The following is a 21,097-nucleotide window of genomic DNA, read 5'->3' as shown; positions in this document are numbered from 1 at the left end:
GTTTTCAGGAGGAGACTTGATGGGGTGCTTGGTGCCATGGGTTAGTTGTTTGGGTGGTGTTGGATTGGTTGATGGGTTGGACGTGGTGATCTTGAAGGTCTCTTCCAACCTGGTTTATTCTATGTATTCTATGTATTCTATTCTATGAGATAGTCGGGGTGGCTGGTGTTGCACCTGAGGAAAAGACAAGCTTAGGTTGAAGAAGAAATGTGAGAGCTGTGGTGATTACTGTGCATCTCCTTTCACTCCAGTTCTGTGTGAACATCTGGGCCCTCCCTTGAAGCTTTCATGATTGTTCATTAAAACAGGAATTTGTGTGCATTCAATGTAATCAACAGTTAAGAGTTCACCAACATTAGTACTGCAAGTCAGGGTGTGTTGGTATAGAGTGGAAGGTAGTGGCTCTGAAACTGGTCTCACTGTGACCTGCTTAGGGAGAGCAAGTAGAAAATGGTAAGATGACTTCAGTCTTTTCTGTCACAACAAAGTAAAACCAGGATGGACACATCTGAATCTTAGCAAGTTAAAGTAAAAATTCATGTAACTCCATGTATTTATATTTCATGCTGAGACCTGGCTTTCTCACTTTCTTGCCCTTTCATTTATCTTTCTTTCCTTTCTCTTTCCTTCCTTTCCCTTTCTTTCCCCGCCCTTCCCTTTCTTTCCCCCTCTTTCCCTTAATTCCAAATTAATTCTTTCCTGTCTGTCTTTCTCTGTCAATTTTGTCCTTCTCTGTCTGTCTGTCTTTCTTTCTCTCTCTTTTTTGTAATGCGGCTTGGTAAACTACCATTCTCCCTTCCAAAACCTCAACATTTTTGTTCTTTCCTTAAAACAGCTTAGAGGAAAGACCTAAAGTAAGCATTCACGAGCATCAAACTGAAATTATTACTGTTGGTTTTTTAATATGGTAGTTACATTTGCCTTATGTAAATGAAATTGCTGAGGTAGGAAACTTTTTTTTTGGTAAGAATTTCTTAAAAAGTAGGAAATGTGTGAAACTCTCTTACTAAATCCATCAATGGCCAGTGATGCAGCAGCTAGCATTTTGAACTCCTAAGAATAGGTGCTTGCTAGTGAAACAGATTTCTCTTCTCAACTTCCACAACCTGTTTGTAGTTTCTGGCAGTTCCTCCTCCAGTAAGCCTTGCCTTCTGACAGGAAATGCAGGAAAATGCAGGCTCACCCTCCAGAAGTAGGAGTAAGATGTTTAAAGCACACAGATGTATATGTAAATATGCATACATTATGCAAGCCACCCACCACAATCCTAATTTTACATGTAAGCAGTGTATCATACACTGTATTCATAACATACCCTTCACACTACAGATTTATGCTAAAAGTATCCTAATGTTTCTGACAGCTCATGTGTGACATGAATGCAATCCATATTTCTTGGAGGAGCTAATCTAAGTGGTTTATTTTCCGATACTGCTGATAGGGCTATATCTCTAGGTGTCACTGCAGTTGAGATTCTGATGGTAACATATTGTTTATGGGTCACTGCCATTGTCTGAAAGAATAGGTTGGAACAGAATAGCAAAGGTTAATTAAGTTTGTCTATCAAAGAGGGACAGAAATAGATGTCTCTTGTATTTTCTGTGCTAGAATCAAAGTAAGTCGAGTCAGGGTATCACAGACTTGTTTTTGTCTTGTGCTGGAAAATACGCTTAGCTGGCTCTAGGAATGAAACAAAGCCCTGGGCGGCACGAGTGCAGCAGTAGTTGTGAGGGGTCAGCACATAGGCAGTAGCATTGCAAGGTGGGACATTCATGGCAGCCTGGGTTTAAATCTGGGAAAAATGAGCAGGAAGGTGTTAAATAACTTGCCCATGGTCATGCAGCCCACAGGTGACACAGCAGAGATTCCTGATGTTTGGATTTCCACTCTGGTGCCCAGTGAATGCCTTCTTGACTCATAACAGAAAGCAAGCTATGAATTCTGTTGTTTGCAGACAATGACACATAAATGCAAAACGAAGTTTTATGCCCCATAAAGCTGGTTTTATTTTTGAGATTGAGGTAGAAGGAGGGAACAGTGTTAAAACGTCTTAAAGAGTTTCTCTGTGTTTTCACAATCACTGTTTTGTTTCAAGGCAGCTTTTGGGCAGTCATAGGTGAGGCAGAGGAAAGCCTGAGTGAAATGATTTGGCTATGATCTTGTAGCACGCCAGTGGTAGGCCCAGATTTTCATCTCCTCTGTTGCTCTGAATTTTTTGCAGCCCATTTCACCCAGGGTTGGTATACATGACTTCCTGCTTGTCCTTGTTGGGACAGCCTCGTAGTCAGGCTCGACTGCGAAATGTGAAGTGCTGGTAAGAATAACACTGGCTTGCTCACAAGGAAATTGCAGCTGGCAGCTTCTGCAAATACAATAATTACCTGGCTGATGTTTTATCTGTGTAAGTTCTCTGAGAAGGACAGGACTGTTTTCTAGTCTCTGAGGCTGGAAGGAGAAGTGAGTCACCACTTGTGCCTGCCTTGCCTCTTTTCTGTCTCTGATCTGGCCACCTCCTCTCCTCAGCTCTTCCTCCATGAAGATGTACAGCGGTTGTGTAGTGCTGCCAGGATTTTAGAAGGAGGAACTGCACTTTGTGTTGCTCTTTCAGCATCTGTTGAGAAAGCTTTTCTGCAGGAATCATATATACTGATGCATTTTTTTTTTGTGCTTCCCTGGCTTTTGCCACATGTTCTCATGTTCTGTCACTGTTGAGCACTGGTGTAGGGCTCTGCTGTTTTGATGAGTGATGGACTAATCCTGTTTCCAGCCTATGGCTAATCTGTAGCTGCCTCTTGATTCCCCGTATTGGCTGGCTTTACATGGGATTTCCACTGTGTGCATGGTCTTTTAATCAGGCTATATTAGTCCATGAGTTATAAATATCTCAGCACATCCTTTAAAAGTTACTGAGTGTGCACTGTGTTGTACAGCTTAAGGAACCCATAAATGTTGATTAATCCAAATGTGCTTCTTCAATGATCTATGTCTCCCACTGAAGTCAGTGAGGTGCTTGGTGAATCAGCCTTGGGGCATGGCATGAGTAGTGTGTGGCTGGAAGGGGATACACTGTAAGCAAGCAACTCTAGAACTCAACATGCTTTCTGCAAAGAGCAAGTGCATGTCCTTCCCTTCCACAGCAGTTTCCTGCCTGAAACATGCCTTGTTTGTACAGCGTATAGCCTGCAGTGGTGCAGCCAGAGTGGCTTGACCCCAGCCATTGCCTGTCTTGCCCTTGCTGTAGGGCTGGAAAGAACAAGAGTGGCAGGAGGAGATTCCAGAGGGCCAGGCATCTCCTTGTGAATGAATTACCTGCATGACTCCCAGAACAGGACCCAGGGAAGGATCCCAAACCTGGCACCTGGCTGCAGCATTTGGAAGGCCAAACTGCCCTGTGTTAGAAATAACCTGAATATTCCAGGGCCTTACCAGGGTTGGTTTTATCTCCCTTTCAGGTACTAAAAAATGTTCAAGGACTCTCCAGAGCTGCAGGAGTTAATACAGAGCAAATACCCCTCCTCACAGGGTAATGGTCTCCCAAGCCCCCTTTTTAATGTAGTGCTAAAGTCAAGAATTTTTATTACTCATTGTTTTTTTATTGTTACTGTAAAAGAGGATGGCTAAGCACTGTAAAAAGGAAACCTTATGGTTCAGATTTACTGTATTGTATTCTAAACAGTTTAATAAAACAAACCCAAAAGCTTTTAGATTCTTTTCAGTGGTTAATACTCATCATGGTCTTTGCAGAGGCAAAACTCTCTGGCTGTGGGTTGAACTGTGATTCACAGGCTTGGTGTGGGTAATAAGATTATAAAACACGTCTCTTGCTAGCCAGTGCTACCACACACTAATAGTAATAGTAGTAATAATTCACTGCATCCAGGGATTTTAGCTGAGGTTTTGGGGGGTTTTGAATAGAGAAAAAAAAAAGAAGGTTTGAGAGGAACAGGTCACCACATCCACTCTACAGAGAGAGGAAACATGCACATGATTGCTTCAGTGCCAGGGAGTGATCCATCCACTTTGTTACAGCTGAAGTAAAGCTTATCTCTTTTAGGAAAAGGCAGCCTTTCCTCAGTTGTTTGCTTGTAGACATGGCACTTGCACAAGAGAGGATTTTAGATGTGAGGACCATGGATGCAACCCACAGCCCTGACCCACTGAAGGAAGAAAGTTTATACATGCAAAACTGCAGGCAGAGAGGATTTTGATAACTTCTTTTCCTCAGTACCTCTGGAGCTGTTAAGCTTTGTGGATGTGCAGATTTGAGATGTGCTTTGGACTGGATTTTCAGCAGTTTGTGTTGCAAATCTGTAATTTCAGGCCAGAGGCAGTCTGGGTTGTGTTGAGGGAGACTGTGCAAAGAACAGATGTGTTTCTGAGAGGAGGCTGTCCTTTTTCAGAACAGCAGAGGGCATATCAATGGCTTTTTTGAGTTCAGGCTTCCTTGGGATGATGCGTTAAATTTTTTTTAGAGTGATTTACTATTTATCATGGATGAAACTTCAGTGCCTGTTAAAACCTCTTCTGCATGAGTAGGGTGCAGATGGTAGAAACACCATCTTTCCAGGATTGCTTTAACTTGTAATACATAAACTCTTTTCACAGAATAAAAGCATGTCCTGTTGATCCTTTAGTACACGTGCAAACACATGCAACTGTGCTGCTGTCAGAAGACAAGCAGAGGTGTGCTTTGCTTCCTGAAAACAGCCACTGCTCTCTCTCTAAGCACTTGGATCTCACTGCAAACTTGGCTGCATGTGGAAAGAAGGATATTACGTTCTGACTCAGAGAGCACCAGTAGGCTTTTATGTGACTTGGCCCACATTATTTCCAGCTAGGCATACTAAAGTGAATATTGAGTGGTTAAGGAGACCCCTGGAAGACAAGGGGTGACTGCGTTCTGGCTGCTTTGTGGGAGAGAAAGCCAGTGGTTCCTTCTGGTGGAACCACATCCTGGAGGTCTGCTGGCACAGGGAAGCCATCTGAGACATCACCTGTCTCCACTGCTCACTGGCATTGAGCTTCACAGCCTGGGAAGGGCTGAGGAGCAGGGCCTCACGCATGTCTGGCTGAGACCTGAGGAAACCACAGTGGAGCTCCTCTAACTGAGGTGAGATGAGGCTGGAAAGGATATTTGACATGTCTGCTTGAAAAGACAACATCTGATAGCATAGCTGGACCTGCAGTGCTGCTGATGCTGCTGCCTTCGTACCCTGTGAAACACTTGTATTTCCTCTCTGCCCAGCAGCTTTCCATCCTATAACTGACTGCTCCACAGACAGAGAAAGACCATGTAGTGTTGCCTTTCCTGTTGAAAATCCTAATCTTGTGGAGTGTTTTGCTGCAGGTTTTGGAGCACTGTAGGACTTTGGAACAAATAGTAGTGGATGGTAGTTCTGTCATGAAACAAACATTGTAAAAATTATCTCCGAGGAGATCAGTTTGCATGACTGTACAGCATTGGAGTAGGACTCTGACTTTCAATTGCTCCCAGCTTTGCTGCAAGAGGCAGAAGGGGTGGGTGGACACCATGTTGACACAGTGGACCTGCTGGCTGATGGTCGGCTGTGGCTCCATTACAGGCTTCCCATATAGTCTGTCAACAGCTTAGCTTCTCTGGGTAGAGCAGGGAGATATTTTTCCATCCCACTCTTTGTAAGAAAAGCATTGTGTTCATGTGCATGTCACTGCACCAGCGCTGTGTAGAGTGTCCCGAGGGAGTCAGGTGGTAGCACTGTCCTCCTTAGCCACCCTGTAGATCCCTGGCAGAGCAATTGCCGCAAGTCTAAGGTGAGTTAGTCCCTGGGAAGTTGTAGGGACTGCACAGACACTTCAACTCTGACACTGGCCAAGTGCATGCAGCTGATGGGGTCTGGAAAGCCTCTCATGCTGCTTCCTCTGTCACAAGCAGAAAACTTGCCAGGAAGTTCTTTGCAGTGATGCATACATGCTCTTGTGTGCCAGAGGCAGCTTCACCTTGGGTAAGATAACAAGATGAACCAGCTATAGTTGTGCAGGGACTGGCGCTAGGTCACATCCTGTATTACACTAGCTCACCTGTAGCTGAGTGCTGTGGGCACTCTGTGAGCCGAGCAAAGTGAAAACCCAAAGCTAGCTTGCCAGAATTTTAATTCCCATCAACCTCCCATGACTTCCTCCTTCAAAGCTGTGTGGTGCTGGGGCTCAGCTTTTTAAGGCTGCTGTTGCACTTCTCTCTCTGACAGGTGAAGGGCGTGGAGAGCCGCCACTCCCAGTACCGCATGTGCTCCTACTACCCACCTGCCTCTTACCTGGGACAGGGGGTTGGCACTCCCACATGCCTCCCCCAAATCCTGACCTCTGAGGACATCCCTTCTTACTCGGAGTCAAAAGCAAGAGGTAAGTGCACTCACCAGGGCATCTGGGACCACTTTGCCTTGGGAGAGGCACCCAGGAGGTATGGGCTGCTGCTGGGAAGGAAGGTAGGCATCGGAAGGTAGGTGTTTACATGATGGTGGCTGGAAGGCTGGTAGCGCAGTGGCAATGTGTAACTGCAGTAATGTAGCTGTACAGCAGTGCGTACTGTTACTCCAGAAGTTGTGTGGTTCATGATTTGCAATTGCACCTTTCCTTTATGTGTTCCTCTATGTAGTACAGTCACTTGAGGTGCTGCCTTTGGTCTTTGCCCCAGTCACAGAATTATCTCTCCTCTCTATTCTTCTCAGAAGTGCTGTCTCCCTGGCCTGTCTCCACCAGCTTCCCACCAAGCCTTTGCTGTCCTCATCTTTCTGAACCTCGTGGGAACTATTCGGGCATTCCAGCTGTATCATGAAGCCTTTTGCAGACTTGCTTCCTTGTTTGCTTTCAAACCTATCACAACGTGATACTTCATTTAAAACTACTGCAATCAAATTTGTCTTTTCATATCCAATGTTTCTTGGTTGTCCTAAGGACTGCTATAATCTGTGGTAATTTCCAGGAAACTTTGTTGAATTAACCCTGTGGTTTGACAATGTGTCTGTCGTTCTGGTAGCAGGCAGAGTGCACACAGAGGCATTAACACAGTGCTGCTTCCCTATCCCTGGAGGGGGACAGTAACTGATGCTAAAGAAGCAAGGAGGGAAACAAAGAATAGGGTGGTCTTACTTTGTATGTGCAAAATCCTCACTCTCCTACATCACTCAAAACTTATCAGCAGCAGACCTGCAGTACATGAATTGAGCTAACCCTTCTACAAGCTTTTCACAGTTTTTAATCTCTCTGTAGCAATCGTTTCATTTGGTGGTTTAATTTTGGTTAGTGTGTCAGAGACATTTCTTCTCATTTGTTTTACACCTGCCAAATTTTTGTTTGTTTGGGGTTGGGTTTTTTGCACAGAATTACTCCACTGGCAGCAGCATTCGTCCTCAGTTGCTTCTCTGAGGCACTTACACGTTGAAATTAATCTTTATATCCAATGCAAAGATGTATGTGCCATAGATTCCTTAGCTGTTTTCAGTCACAGCCTTTCTGTTGCTGATGTCCTAGTGTTGTGGTGAAAATCACAGCAGTTGTATCATGACGGAACCTTAAGGACTGAAGTCTTGGATAGTGAGGTGTGTGTAAAGTCATAGCTGTGGCTGGTTGTAAATCAGCACAGAGCCTTTGAATTCAGCAACTTCAGAATGATTTATGCTGAGGAGGTGGCTGCTTTTTCAGAGCAGCTGTTTTCCAAAAGCCTTCCAACTAACTGTGGTGTACCAGATAGGTAGAGGAACAACACATGGTGAAAGAATAGCACATGATAAAACTTTAGACTTTTCCTCTTTCTCCAGTCGTTTTAAACAGCTTGGTGAAATCAGTGATCCTTGTTTGATTTTTCTTGTCTTCAGTTTTATTTTCTTCCCTCTCCTCTGACTACCACTGAACAGTGACGTCTTCTGTTCTGCCCATTGGCCGGAGAAGCAGTCGGCTTTATGCTCAGCTGCAGTTGACACTTTTTCTTGCATCCATCACTACTAACTCACTATGAAGTCTTACCAGTCTAATGTTCTTACAAATAGACGGAAGACCTTATACCCTTGGCTCCCAAATGCACTTCAGTAATTTTTCATCACTCTAGAAAAAAGTTGTGTGTAATGTGCCACTGATTTTTAAACTGCATAAATACTGTATTTTCAATAATCCATGACTGCTTCTCCAGACAGTATTCCACATACAGATATTGTTCCCTAAGTTACACCATCAATCAGAAAATGACAAGCAGTGAGGTGTAATTTACTGAGATCAAACAGCGTTTTCCAGACTCTGAAGAAGTGTTTTTCCATAGCAGGGAGCTAGTGGGGAAAAAAGGCACCAGTGTTTTTGTGAGAAACATGAACATGTGAGCAGGACATGTGGGCTTCATAAAAGCTTCATAAAAGCATCTTTTTTGCTGTGCATATTCGTGGAGAATGTAACTGCTTCTGCTTTTTTCACAGTCCTCAGAGGGTTTGAGGGTTTTTGCTGCTTTATTGTCACGTCTGTGAGTGCTGAGTCAGCCAGCAGGCTGAGTAGTGGATCCTCCTTGTTAAAGAGGGTTGTCCATTCCTGCAAAGTATTAACTGCTGCAAATACTGTCTCATGCAAGATACATTATTTTGCATTTCTCCAGTGATTGTCGGGCTGAACTTTCTCTACAAAGCCTTACTGCTTTGTGCAAAGCCTGCTGGCATATTTCTGCAGCTTTAGTGGTTGCTACACTAAAGACAACTCTAGTTCATGTTTTAAATAAATAATTTTACTCCTTCCTTTTCTGCAGCTGAAGCTGTAAACATGGCTTAGAGATTTATTTTCTTTCTAAGAATACATGTTCATAGATTTTGGGTCCAGAATGGAGCATAAGGATCATCGTAGTATCATAGTATCAGTCAGGGTTGGAAGGGACCACAAGGATCATCTAGTTCCAACCCTCCTGCCATGGACAGGGACACCCCACACTAGATCAGGCTGGCCAGAGCCTCATCCAGCCTGGTCTTAAACACCTCCAGGGACGGGGCCTCAACCACCTCCCTGGACAACCCATTCCAGGGCTTCACCACTCTCATGGGGAAGAACTTCCTCCTCACATCCAGCCTGAATCTCCCCACCTCCAGCTTCATTCCATTCCCCCTAGTCCTATCACTACCTGATATCCCGAGAAGTCCCTCCCCAGCCTTCTTGTAGGCCCCCTTCAGATACTGGAAGGCCACAATTAGGTCACCTCAGAGCCTTCTCTTCTCCAGCCTGAGCAGCCCCAACTCCTTCAATCTGTCCTCATAGGAGAGGTGCTGCAGCCCTCTGATCATCCTCGTGACCCTTCTCGGGACACCTTCCAGCACCTCCATATCCCTCTTGTAATAGGGGCTCTAGAACTGGACGCAGTACTCCAGGTGGGGTCTCACCAGAGCTGAGTAGAGGGGGAGAATCACCTCCCTTGACCTGCTGGCCACACTTCTCTTGATGCAGCCCAGGATCTGATTGGCTTTCCGGGCTGCAAGTGTGCACTGAGAGCTCATGTTGAGCCTCTCATCCACCAGCACCACCAAGTCTCTCTCCTCAGGGCTGCTTTCCAGCCAGTCAGTGCCCAGCCTGGATTTGTGCCTGGGATTGCCTTAACCCAGATGCAGGACGCTGCACTTGGTCTTGTTGAACCTCATGAGGTTGGCTTGTGCCCACCTCTCCAGCCTGTCAAGGTCCCTCTGGATGGCATCCCTTCCCTCCAGCGTGTCTGCTGCACCACACAGCTTGGTGTCATCAGCAAACTTGCTGAGGGTGCACTCTAATCTTATTTACTGTACAATGCAGATGGTAACATTTCACCCAATAACTCGTGCAGCAGGTTTCATAACTAAAATTTTTAGGGTACATGTGAAGACTTATTTATTGTTAATCCCAAAAAAAAAGACAAGAAGATAACAGTGTGTACAGAAGAGCAACAGGTCAGAAAAAAAACGCACAGCTAAATTTTCAAAACATCAGAAACATGCATCTTTAACAAAAATGGTTATTGAATTCCCAAGCACAAATCTGAGATGGCCTTAAAACACGTGCAGTCTGTTACCCACATTTCATGTGTAACTTATCTTTATAGAGACTTCACCATTTCATGTTTTACCTCAGGATTTCAGACAGGCTATTTCATTAATTTGGTTGTGCTAAATTAACTACCTGCTTAGACCAGCTACGTTGAAAAGGAGGAGAAATGAGCTAGCAGAGCACTGATTTACATTTTCTTTGTTTTTATGAATGATGCAAAGTTTTCAGGAAGCTTTTGATGCTTGTACATGAGGTCATCTCATGTTACAGTGTGTTGCGTATAGTAATGGGCTGACATTTTCTGAATGGCAAAACACCATCAGTCAACCTCCTTGCAATATGAAGTGATTCTAAGTGGTTTTCTTTCACCCAAGCATAGCTGCTACCCTTACAGATGAAACTGAAAAAAATGGGGAGAAAAAGAAAATAAACCAGTGAAATATGGCAAAAGGGTGTTTACAGAGGGCTCTTCTGGATTACCAGGTTGTTAAGTTTTATAGAATAGTTCCTAGGTAGGAGAGGAATTCTGTACTCCATACTTTCAAAAGATTTTTTCCTCTCCTTTCTTGTGCAAGAGCAATGAGAGGAACAGATGTATGAGGGGTTATTATCAACCTCTGTGCATGCAGAGCATGCTTCAAAGTATGTCTTGTTGAGAAGCCAAGTGAGAGATCTTTGTGCAGGAAGTGGAGGCACTGGAGTGGGTCATAACACAGATTAAAAAATCTCCAAAAGCCAAGTGCCTTATTCTTACTGATTTCTGTGGGACAGTTTGGGACAGTTGCTTTTTTTGGTTTTCTTTTCATTCAATGGAACTTTTTCAGGATTAAGGTCACTGCCCAGAATTGAACAGCATATCCACCGATTCCAAGTTAGTTCTTCTGCCTTTAGATTTGTGAAATACCTGCACAAGACATTGGTTTAAGAGAGCAAGAAAGAATATGCTTAGATCAAGACTGGGTGCCTTGATCTGAGTTGTGCTTCTGCTGAGTAGAAGCTGAGCATTTGCTTATCTTTGTGGGAGTATTTTCCAGGTTTGGGACAGATGCAGAAAAATTAAACATTCAAATAGAATGATGCAAAGAAGAAGCACCCCTGTATTTGCAGACACCTTTGACTTTGATGTACTTACCTTGTCTTAAAGATGCCATGAAATAAAAGCTTTCCTTTGTCATTACGTGAAATGTTGAGATAATTATTCTGCATGTGTGTATCTCTGCTTGTGGTGAAAGGGATGTCTTGCATTTGAAATGTTGCTCTAGCTGCTGAATGGAGTTTTATTTCCCTGTTGTGTCAGCATAGTTGAAAACACAGGTAATGAAGCATTTGAGCAGTGCCATATTTGCAGCTCGAACATAAAGCAGGAGTCTGAAACTCCTCCCAAACACAGATAAGAAAAGCTGATAGAAAATGTTCTTTTTTTTTGATACAGGAAAGGTCCAGTTTTGTGTAAATGCTATTTTATGAAGGAGAATGTTTGTGACAACAGAATTTTTGTCAACAGAATAGCTTTCAGTCCTTTTTAGAAGTTAAGTAACTGGTATCACTGGTTGTACAGTCATGGAAGTCAAGATGGCACAAACTTTTACCAGGCATACATTTAAAGACAGCTTTATGTCCCTCTGCTCAGATACTTTATTAAAAATAATGCTGAGCCATTGGAGAAACCCACCCAAACTGCAGCCACTCTGTAAAGAGCCTCTTGAAGTGGTTTCACAGTCAGGAGGATGTTAAAAACAGTCACCCTGCTTAAGAGAAAAAGTTCCACTCTGGCACAAGCATCACTGGAATGCAAGGAATGCCGCATGAACCAGAAATGTGTACCAGAGGTTGGATACTTCTTGCCAACCAGGTTACTGTGTGCCGAAGTTATGCCCCCTCTTTTGAGGTTTCCTCCTTACAGTATTTTTGCATGAACCTGTGGCCTTGAAATACTATGCAAGATAAGAGTAACGCTTCGGAGCCACAGGTGCCAGCTGGATGTAGGATCAGAGAGGTCAAAGAGTCCTGGTATGCAAAAGGATCCTTGAGACCCTGTCCTTGAACCCAAACTGCTTTCTGCAAGCAATCAAGTTTCACAGACAACACTGCAAAAAAGGCAGGTTGGTTTGGTATGGCTAAGAAATTACTGAAAAAATCCCCAACAAAAACCAACGAAATAAAACTGCATCCCACAAAAGCCTTGCATTTATCTGCTTTTTATTGGCAGCCAGGTGAGAAGTATGTGCTGGCAGATCTATGCTAACAAAGCACTTAGGAAGTGGGGCAAATTAGTAAAAAACAGCCCAAATTCTCCTCCCACCAGTGGGCAAGAATCTGTGTAAGCTAAAGAGTGGCTGTTTCAGTCCCAAGGGATCCATGTGTTGTCAAGTGGTACCAAGAGAGGTACCATTTACATTCATTTTCTATGCACCTGTCCAGTACAGCAGCAGAAATACATCTTGAATTTTGAGGGGTTTCAGCAGCAGAGTATGTGGGGAGGGTAATATTTTGCTCCTAGAACTGATACAGTTCAGAAATGTTTAGCTTATGTGTTTTGTGTGCATGTCTGTGCATCTTTTACTTAAAAAGTGCCCTCTATTCAAGAGTATGCAGTCCATAGCAATGAAAGAGTAAGCAGTGTTTGCTGAAAACTCAAACTACTTTCTGCTAACTATCCATCTTACATCCAAGTTTCAGAAGTAATTTTTGAAATAAGGCAAAAGCAAGCAAAGGTATTTTAAAACTGCAGATTCTGAACAGTCAATTGAAGTGTGTCATCTGCAGAACTACTCTTGGGTTTTGTGCCTTCTCATTGCTGCTGCTTACGGTCCCCAGTGGCTGTGCTGCGTGCAGCTTCCCTTCGGCACTTAGTACAAGGATGGCAAGCAGATTTCGTACTGCACACATGCAGGCTTTGGTTTACATGCTGGTTGTGCATGTGCTCTGCAGCATTTAAAAAACCTCTTTAGGCACATGCCCTTTTAACACAGTCTTTTTGTTTTCAATAAGAAGTTGAATCTTGGGCTTAGCTGAACAGACAGTTGTTTGACTTGCTTTTTTTTTTTAAACTTATAAACAAAATTACTAATCCTAATTTGTGACATTCATACTTCATGTTTTCACTAGCTGTAACAGCAGCTATCAAAATACATTTGAGAATTTGAGGTGTATTCAGTATGAGCTCATGTAACTACCTTTTCTGTGTAGTAAAGCCCTCTTGTAAATTACTGATCAGTGTTCTAATGATTACCAGTACTAAAATTATCTTATTAATAATCTGAAGGCAATTCCTGAAAAGAAACTGGTGTAAGCATCTGCTTATGTCCCATTCTCTCTTAGTTTGTACCTGATTAAAAGGTTTTGTAGTTTCTTCTCTAAATAACCTTTATGTTATGCTCACTGAAAATCACAGGCAAATAAAATAATGTGTGCAAAGCAGCTTTTCATTGAACAGTTGCGGAATTACAGATTTGATTCATGAGATTTGCCAGTTCACAAATGTTGCTGATTCATCCCAGGGTGGCTGATGAGCCCTTGCCATTTGCTTGTGGGGAATCTGCTTGTCCTGCCTCAGGAGCAGCTGAACAAGATGTACTGCTGATGGTTTTCCACCAGATCTTTCCCTGTAGAAAGGCAGGTATTTCTGGACTGAAGCTTTAGTATTCTCTGGGTGGAATGCTAAGCTGTGATGAAAACCATGTAGGAATTATTTTAGTTTTCGATGCCCTAGCAGGACAGCCTGAACCCTCAGGAGATGCCAGCGGAACCACATCCACCCACAGCAGTAAAATCACATCCACCCAGAAGGGAGTTAGCCCAGATGTTTGCTAAACTGTCAGGAGTTTTTGTTGTATTTTTTTAATCACAAGATATGTTTATCCATGGTGTAATATTGTATGTGGATGAAGGGGTGCAGAGTTTTTGAAATTCAGACCTTCCTTTTGGTAAGTATTGCAGGCATAGGGTTGGTAAAATGGGGGTTTAAGAAAGGTCCTGTTCTAATGAAAGGCAAATCAGTGATACACGGTGGACAGCAGCAGGTGCAGATCCAGAGCAATACATTTAAACCTGCTGCCAAAATCTCTACTTCCTAGATTTTTCTTCTATGTGAAGATCTCTGTGTCGTATCAATTTCAGTCTGAAAATGACTGGTTTAGTGTGTGCCCTTCACTTTCACTGGCATTCATTGTGGGTGCAGGAGAGTGCAGGCACCAAGGTGAGCAGTGCCACCTTGATGGCACACTGCATAGCACACATGGTGGCGCTGGGTCCGGTGATGCACCTCAGCACCTCTCTGTAAGCCCTTGTTGGGATGCTGTCACACTCTGTTTGCTTTCCTCGGACACCTTCACTCTTTTCCTGTATATCTTCTTAACAGAGGAAGGTTTCCTCTCAGTCCCTCTTGCAATTAGGAGCATTTTAGAGCCATGTGTCAGAGACCAGTGTTTTATACCCACTGTAACACTGGACATATTTTCTGCCTGTTTGACCTGCTCTTTGTGTGGGATGTAGGATGCTGCTACAGCTGATCAGGCTGTGTGGGATTTTTCCTGACACTGTAAAGGATGTTGGATACTTCAGTGGAAAAATCCATACTATCAGTTGAGCTGCTTCTTTTTACACCCATTGCGGCTTTGGCACTCTGGCAGTATTACCTTTAGATATAGAATTTTGCCCACTGCAAGCAGAAATTATTCAGGAGATTGTTAATAGTAAAATTTTACCATAAAGTGCTAAAAAGAACCAAAATGCATCTTCTCAGGACAGTAGTGGTAGTAGGGTGCTTACTCAAGCATGGTTTGTAATTGTAACGCACAGTGATGCTGCTCGTCTCTTCGCTTTGCTTTGACGTGCAGTTGTGTCATCCTAACTCGACTGGGTAAGAGAAGAGGGAACCCACTCCTTGTTCCTCTGCAATGTTTTCTGTGGGTGAGGTCTGCTGAAGTGTATCACAGCTCGTGCCAGTTTGCAGCTCAGGTGAGAATCTCTAGCTGAACAAATTCTTCTGCAGGATCTTCTGCTTATAAAACAACCTTCTGTAGATTGTGAAAATCTGGGCAGGGAGGGTGAGGCGGGAGGTGGCAGGGAAGGTATTTACTACTAACCTCCATAGAAAAGGGAAAAGTCAGAATTACTAAGGCTTCATGGTGTAAAAAGGTGTAGACTGGTTTATTCTCTAGCAAGGAGACAATGAGCCAAATTGTGACTTTGCAAGAGGCTGTTGCAGTCTGTGGTCCTGCTCCCACACCAGAATGTCCTCAGCAAAACCCAGGATGGTTAACATGTCTTACCAGGGCAATGGTTTAATAGGTTGGACGCAATGATCTTGAAGGTCTCTTCCAACCTGGTCTATTCTATTCTATTCTATTCTGTTCTGTTCTACTTTATTCTATTCTATTCTACTCTACTCTACTCCTATTCTATTCTATTCTATTCTATTCTATTCTATGTGTGCATGCCATGAGTAGTTCCCTTTCCCTGTGCATTACACCCTGTTGCAAGGATAAACTTCTGACAGAACAGAACAGAAGTAGCTTTCCAAGAAGCAGTGGATGAAGGAGCTGGGGGATGGTCAAGTGCTGTGTGTAACCGCACAAGATAGAGGGGACCTGTGGTGTGTGAGCAGACAGCACATCATTCATTCTGCTTGTTTTATAAATATGCATATTTATATTGCATGTGTAAATAATACCAGGGTGTGTTGCCTGAGCGTGATGTATGTTGCTTTGCGGGGCAGGGTAGGGAACAGAGACCAAGTCTGCGTAATGGGCTTTCTTAATTTAGCAACCATTAGCATGCCTGCCTATCAAATGATTTTACTTCTATGCTTCAGTGTAACCAGTGTGTTTATTTCCAGTGCTCCTCACAGGCATAGCCTGGGCCGAGTACAAGTTGAATAACCTTCAGGAAAGCTGTGCTGTCCTTCTGTCGGCCGCTGTCTTTGAAAATTGCCTGCAGAGTTAGTGAGCAGGAACAGTTAAGATTTACAAACAATGATGAAGCTTGTCATGCATCTTTCACCATTCATCATCTGGGTGCCGTGGCTGGGCGGTGAAGTGTTCTTCATAAAAACCAGCTCAGTGTGAAATACACCTCGCAGCAATGTTTACTGCTCTGAAACTCGTCAGCAGCCCTTTATAGTAAATCCAGATTGCGATGTGACATTACAGTATATCATTGCAGAGCGCGCTGGGGTTTACACTAGGAATGAGTGCAGTTCACACCAGATGAGATGTCAAAATTGAGTTATGTCAGAATTTGGCTGTTATATGGGGATAGCTTTTGTTTTCTGAGGACTGAAAGTTAGCTTTATATATACAATATATATAATCTACACATACCTGTACTTGTGTGGGGGTGCCTATAGCTGTATAAAGATATATATACATAGATATATAGATACACACATGCTATGCACACGTTCTGTATACAAACACTGCATATGTTCAAAGGCAGATTTCTGTGATGGGACTTTGTCCTATTTTTGTGTTATTTCTTTGAAAATATTTCAGTATTTTGTCAAAGTGCTGCTTTTCAGCATTAACTTTTGAGCAGAGTAGGGGTTTATTTTCAAAAAGTAATGTTGAAAATACAGTTCTTTGAACAACATAGTTTTGTGGTCCCAGGCTAGAAATACAGAGTGGGAATTTTCCTGTGAAGTGTGTTAAGTACAGCTGGTGTGCTGCCTTTGGAAGGATGGAGGTGTGTGTGGTTGCAGCGTGCAGACAGCCCAGCTCTGGCAAGACAGAGTGCTGCGGGAGCTGCTCAGCTGGAGGAGGGTGCATCTGAGCTGTAAAGATAATGCAGCTAGTTGATAATTGCCAAAATGGAGCAAAAGCCCATTGCTGATTTTTGGGTTGGGTGGGGTTTTGCTATTTTTATTTTTCTAGGACTGTCTTCCAGAGCTTGGGAGATTAAATTTTGGGCAAGTAAAGTGGGGAGAACTTACCTAGGAATCTTCAAAAACTGCTAAAGTTACTGGCACATCAGTCTGTGTGCTGGGGTGGCAGATGTTTTCCCTACTTGTTTCAGTCCCTCCAACTGCAGTGTGCACACGAGGTCATTGAAAATAAGATAAAATAATAGATGCCTTTTCCAATTATGTAAGTAGGAGGTCAGTGCAAAATACAAACAAGATTCTGTGTGTGAATACACTGAGGCTAAGTCTTCGAAGATCTGCTTGCTGTCTTGCTGTCTTGGTAGTAGTCTGAGAAATACCCTTGGAGTTGAACACTAACAGCTGCATGAAGTGGAAAGCGCACAGGTTGATAGACCTACAGACAAGGATAGTTAACTTGCTTTAGTGAAAGTTAGGTACTTTAGTGTCAGTAAACTGATTAAAAGGAAAGAAAAGGTTGGGGATAGACCAGCAAAGTTTTAAAGTCCTTCCTGTACTGTTGTTGTTTCAGTGCTGTATTGCAAAAACCAGAAATTAAGTTACGTTTCCCTGTATTTAGTGCTGTAATTGCTTTGTCTTCGGTGTTTGAAACAGAGCTGGCATGTTCTGGACTATTCACTGAAGTCTTTTGGTTTTATTATTGCCTAGCTTTTCAACCAGAGGGAGAGATGGGATGTTTGAAATACTGGTATATTTAATATCAGATTTTTGAGCCCTGTGTTTGGGTGTTAAATATGGTTTAGAATTGGAAAAAGTAGTGGAACTGTGGTTGGCAGTGGGACTGCCATTTGTGCTCCTCTGCTGTTTTCAGCTCCTGTAGTTATTTTTGCTTTGAGTGCTAATCCTGCAGTGAAATCATACTTACTTAGCTCAGAACAGTTTCCACAAATATGCTTATTGTTACTGAATTTGTTTATTATTTTATTTGATGTATTATGTTTTTCTAAAAAAAACCCACATTGTAAAGTTTACCTTTCAGTCTGCCATGGGTGGTACAAAGGTAAAGCTTCAGATCCAATGATAACTTAAATACAGAGGCTTCCAGGCAAACCAGTAGCATTCTAGGCTTGTCCATAGTTATAATTAGCGTAATGATATGGTAATAGAATAGAATAGAATAGAATAGAATAGAATAGAATAGAATAGAATAGAATAGAATAGAATAGAATAGAATAGAATAGAATAGAATAGAATAGAATAGAATAGGAGTAGAATAGAATAAACCAGGTTGGAAGAGACCTTCAAGATCATCGTGTCCAACCTAACATCCAACACCACCTAATTGACTAAACCATGCAGCCAAGCACCCTATCAAGTCTCCTTCTGAACACCTCCAATGATGGTGACTCCACCACCTCCTTGGGCAGCCCATTCCAATGGGCAGTCACTCTCTCTGTATAGAACTTCCTCCTAACCTCCAGCCTAAACCTCCCCTGGTGCAGCTTGAGACTGTGTCCTCTTGTTCTGGTGCTGATTGCCTGGGAGAAGAGACCAACCTCTGCCTGTCTACAACCTCCCTTAAGGTAGTTGTAGACAGCAAATCTCGCTTCTTTGTCAGAAGTGTTAAAGGATCCAGTGGGGTTTCCTGAGGATGATATGAGGGTGAGAGGGTAGAATTATTAAGCATTATTTAGAAAACTGATTTTCACTTCCTCCTTTTATTTCAATAGGGTAAAGTTTGGACATCTTTTATGTTACTCTTGTGGCTTGAATTAGTGAAGTGGGGAGTAAAACTGGCACTTCTTACATAGTGGTTTCAAGCACCAGAATGTTGCGTATAAAAATCAAAAGAATGTATTTCTTCACAACCTTGACTGCTTTATGTATCTGTTCAGTTTCTAGTAACTTTACTAAGCTGCAATCTTTAGATACTTATGGTATGTGGTGCCTTGACACAGGGACACTGCAATAACCTTAAGTAGCTTGAGGTCTTTATGCATACATACTCGGAACACTGTCAGAGCATGTAATTTAATTTCCCACTTCCTGCATTGTCTGCTGTACCTAGAGTGAATGAGTATTCTAGGAGTTAGGGTAGGAATTGGGGGAAATGCACCACAAAGATGCCACATTAACAGTATTTAGTGCAGTGCTAGCATACATTTGTTATTGTCCAGACATCTCCAAATTTGACTTAAATATGTCAGTGATGTCCAGGACTAAGGAATAAAATAAACCAACACAAAACCAAACCAGAACCAACCAACCAAGTATCTTGTATGTGAAGTCACTTAATTTTACGTTGTTCTCTCACTCATGTGCAAAGGTCTTATGGTAGGTGTGGTGTTTTATTACAGTGACCGTGTAAAGAATCAAAGCAAACATAACTACTGAACACTGTAAAAACAGTCCACGAGGATATTACTCAGAATAGGGGGGGGGGGGGGAAACACACCACAAGTAAGCTAACAGTATGTTGGCTGATTATAATGACTGGCTTATAGCATCCAGGAGTTGTCAATCATACCTTAATGTTTACAGAAGTGAAAAGTCAATGTGTAGTTGTTTAATTTGACATGACTCTCGGGTTGAGAAAGTGTAATCGCTGGAGGGGACAGTTAAGTAGCTGTGGTCCGTGTCAGCCTGTCTCGCTCCGACTACTGCACTAAATGCTTTCCTGATGAGCGATAGATTTGGTTAAATACCAGGATAATTGCTAGCTACAGCATCCAGCACTCTTTTAATGCCTTGTACTACATCTGTATTAGCTCTTGCCTGAGGCTGTTTGAGGTTTCTGTAGAGAAGGCGGCGTGTACCTTCAATTACGTTGTTCTCCTTCGGCTTTCGAAGGGCAATTGTTGCAGAGTTAAAGAGGCTATAATGAATTACATTTCGTTTCTTCCTAACCTGTTGAAGTGGCTGAGACAAGCAAGAGCTAGCTATAGCTGCTTTCTGCTTCTAAGTGACATTTTGTTAGTCTGCCGAACTGAGAGCGCTCAAAGAAGTGAATAGGTGAGCATTTTTGTACTTGAAAAATGGAAGAACACCAGACTTGTCTTGTGTCGTTGGTGCAAACCAAATGAACTTGCTCTGCAAGCTATAAAAGTATTTGCTTTCCCTCACTGTTGCCACACGTAAATAAGATCATACACAAGTGCATATTCATATTCACTGTGCATAATCAAAATAGGAGAGGGACTCTGCTGTCTCTCTGCTCTGGAGGATGTCAGCATTTTCATTAACATTCCAGTGCTGCTGGTATTCGAAGAAGGCTTGAAGTGGCATGGTGGTTTCTGCCAGGGTGGTTGCCTGCTGGTTCCTCTGAGTGGTTGCATCACCTTGTGCGCTAGCCTAGTCCTTACTTGCAGACCGTGTTCCCACTGCATCACAGCACATGCATGTTTGCCCAGCCATGACGAAGACGCCAACAGCTCCCTAACACTTCTCCACAGTGTAGACCACCTCTGCTACAAAAGGTTCTGCCCTGCTTGGCACCTGCAGGTTGGACAAGGTATGGGAAAAGCTGAAAGTGTCTGTGTACAGATGGGCATGTAATAGCTTGCTTTGAAAATGTTGGAAAGGGATCGTAGGGAAGCATTTGGTTTTGAAATATGCTTCTCTTAAAAGTCTGTAAAGATCTAGAGATTGGTTTTGAAGTATCCTCAGAAATGAACACTTCATTTTAATATGTGATCCAGAAGGAGTGGGAGCGCAGTTAACCACCTAGGACTCCCTGTGGATCACTCTGAAATAAACCAAACAATTGTGATTTTGTTTCTTTTCTAGTACTGGCGTTCACATCTTTGCATTTATTTTCTGCTTTTTTTTGTAATTTTGCATTGCCAGTCTTAAAGCTCTATGCCTAATGTTTATCTCAGTTAAACCAGATGAGTTTCACAAGTAGGTTTGCATGAGGTCTGAAGAATTACACCCCACATGCTGTGGGTAGCATGTTTACCCCAAACATAGCACTAATCATGTCTTAGACCACTGAAAGTGAAAGAATATTTTCAGTACAGTTTGTCAGTAGTTTTGTTTCCTTTCTGGGCATGAAAGAAAAAAAGAAAAATCAATGTGTTCTCTCTCCTGTTCATTTATAAATCATTTTCCCTTCCAAGTTCTGTCTCAGCAATTGCAGACACTGCAAGGGTTGTTTTGTTTTCCAATCCTGAAACAGCTGTTTACAATAGATTTTTTTGGCATTTTTTTGTATGTTCTTTTTGCTATATAAACCACATTTTGATAAATTTAAGACCTGAGCTA

At 42.7% G+C, this 21,097-nt stretch overlaps 1 protein-coding gene across 1 annotated transcript in view; it reads left to right on the top strand.

Annotated features, from left to right (window-relative positions):
• Positions 1-21,097, top strand: part of DMRT1 (doublesex and mab-3 related transcription factor 1) — a 58,476-nt gene that overhangs the window by 26,290 nt on the left and 11,089 nt on the right. Inside the window, exon 4 of the mRNA XM_054177906.1 lies at positions 6,225-6,378. Within this exon, the coding sequence (XP_054033881.1) occupies positions 6,225-6,378 (154 nt within the window). The remainder of the gene's footprint in view (positions 1-6,224; positions 6,379-21,097) is intronic.

This window comes from Dryobates pubescens, chromosome Z (genome assembly GCF_014839835.1).
Source record: "Dryobates pubescens isolate bDryPub1 chromosome Z, bDryPub1.pri, whole genome shotgun sequence".
NCBI classification, from domain to species: Eukaryota; Metazoa; Chordata; class Aves; order Piciformes; family Picidae; genus Dryobates; species Dryobates pubescens.
The sequence above is the reverse complement of the archived record's forward strand: the minus strand, read 5'-3'. Positions and strand labels throughout refer to the sequence as shown.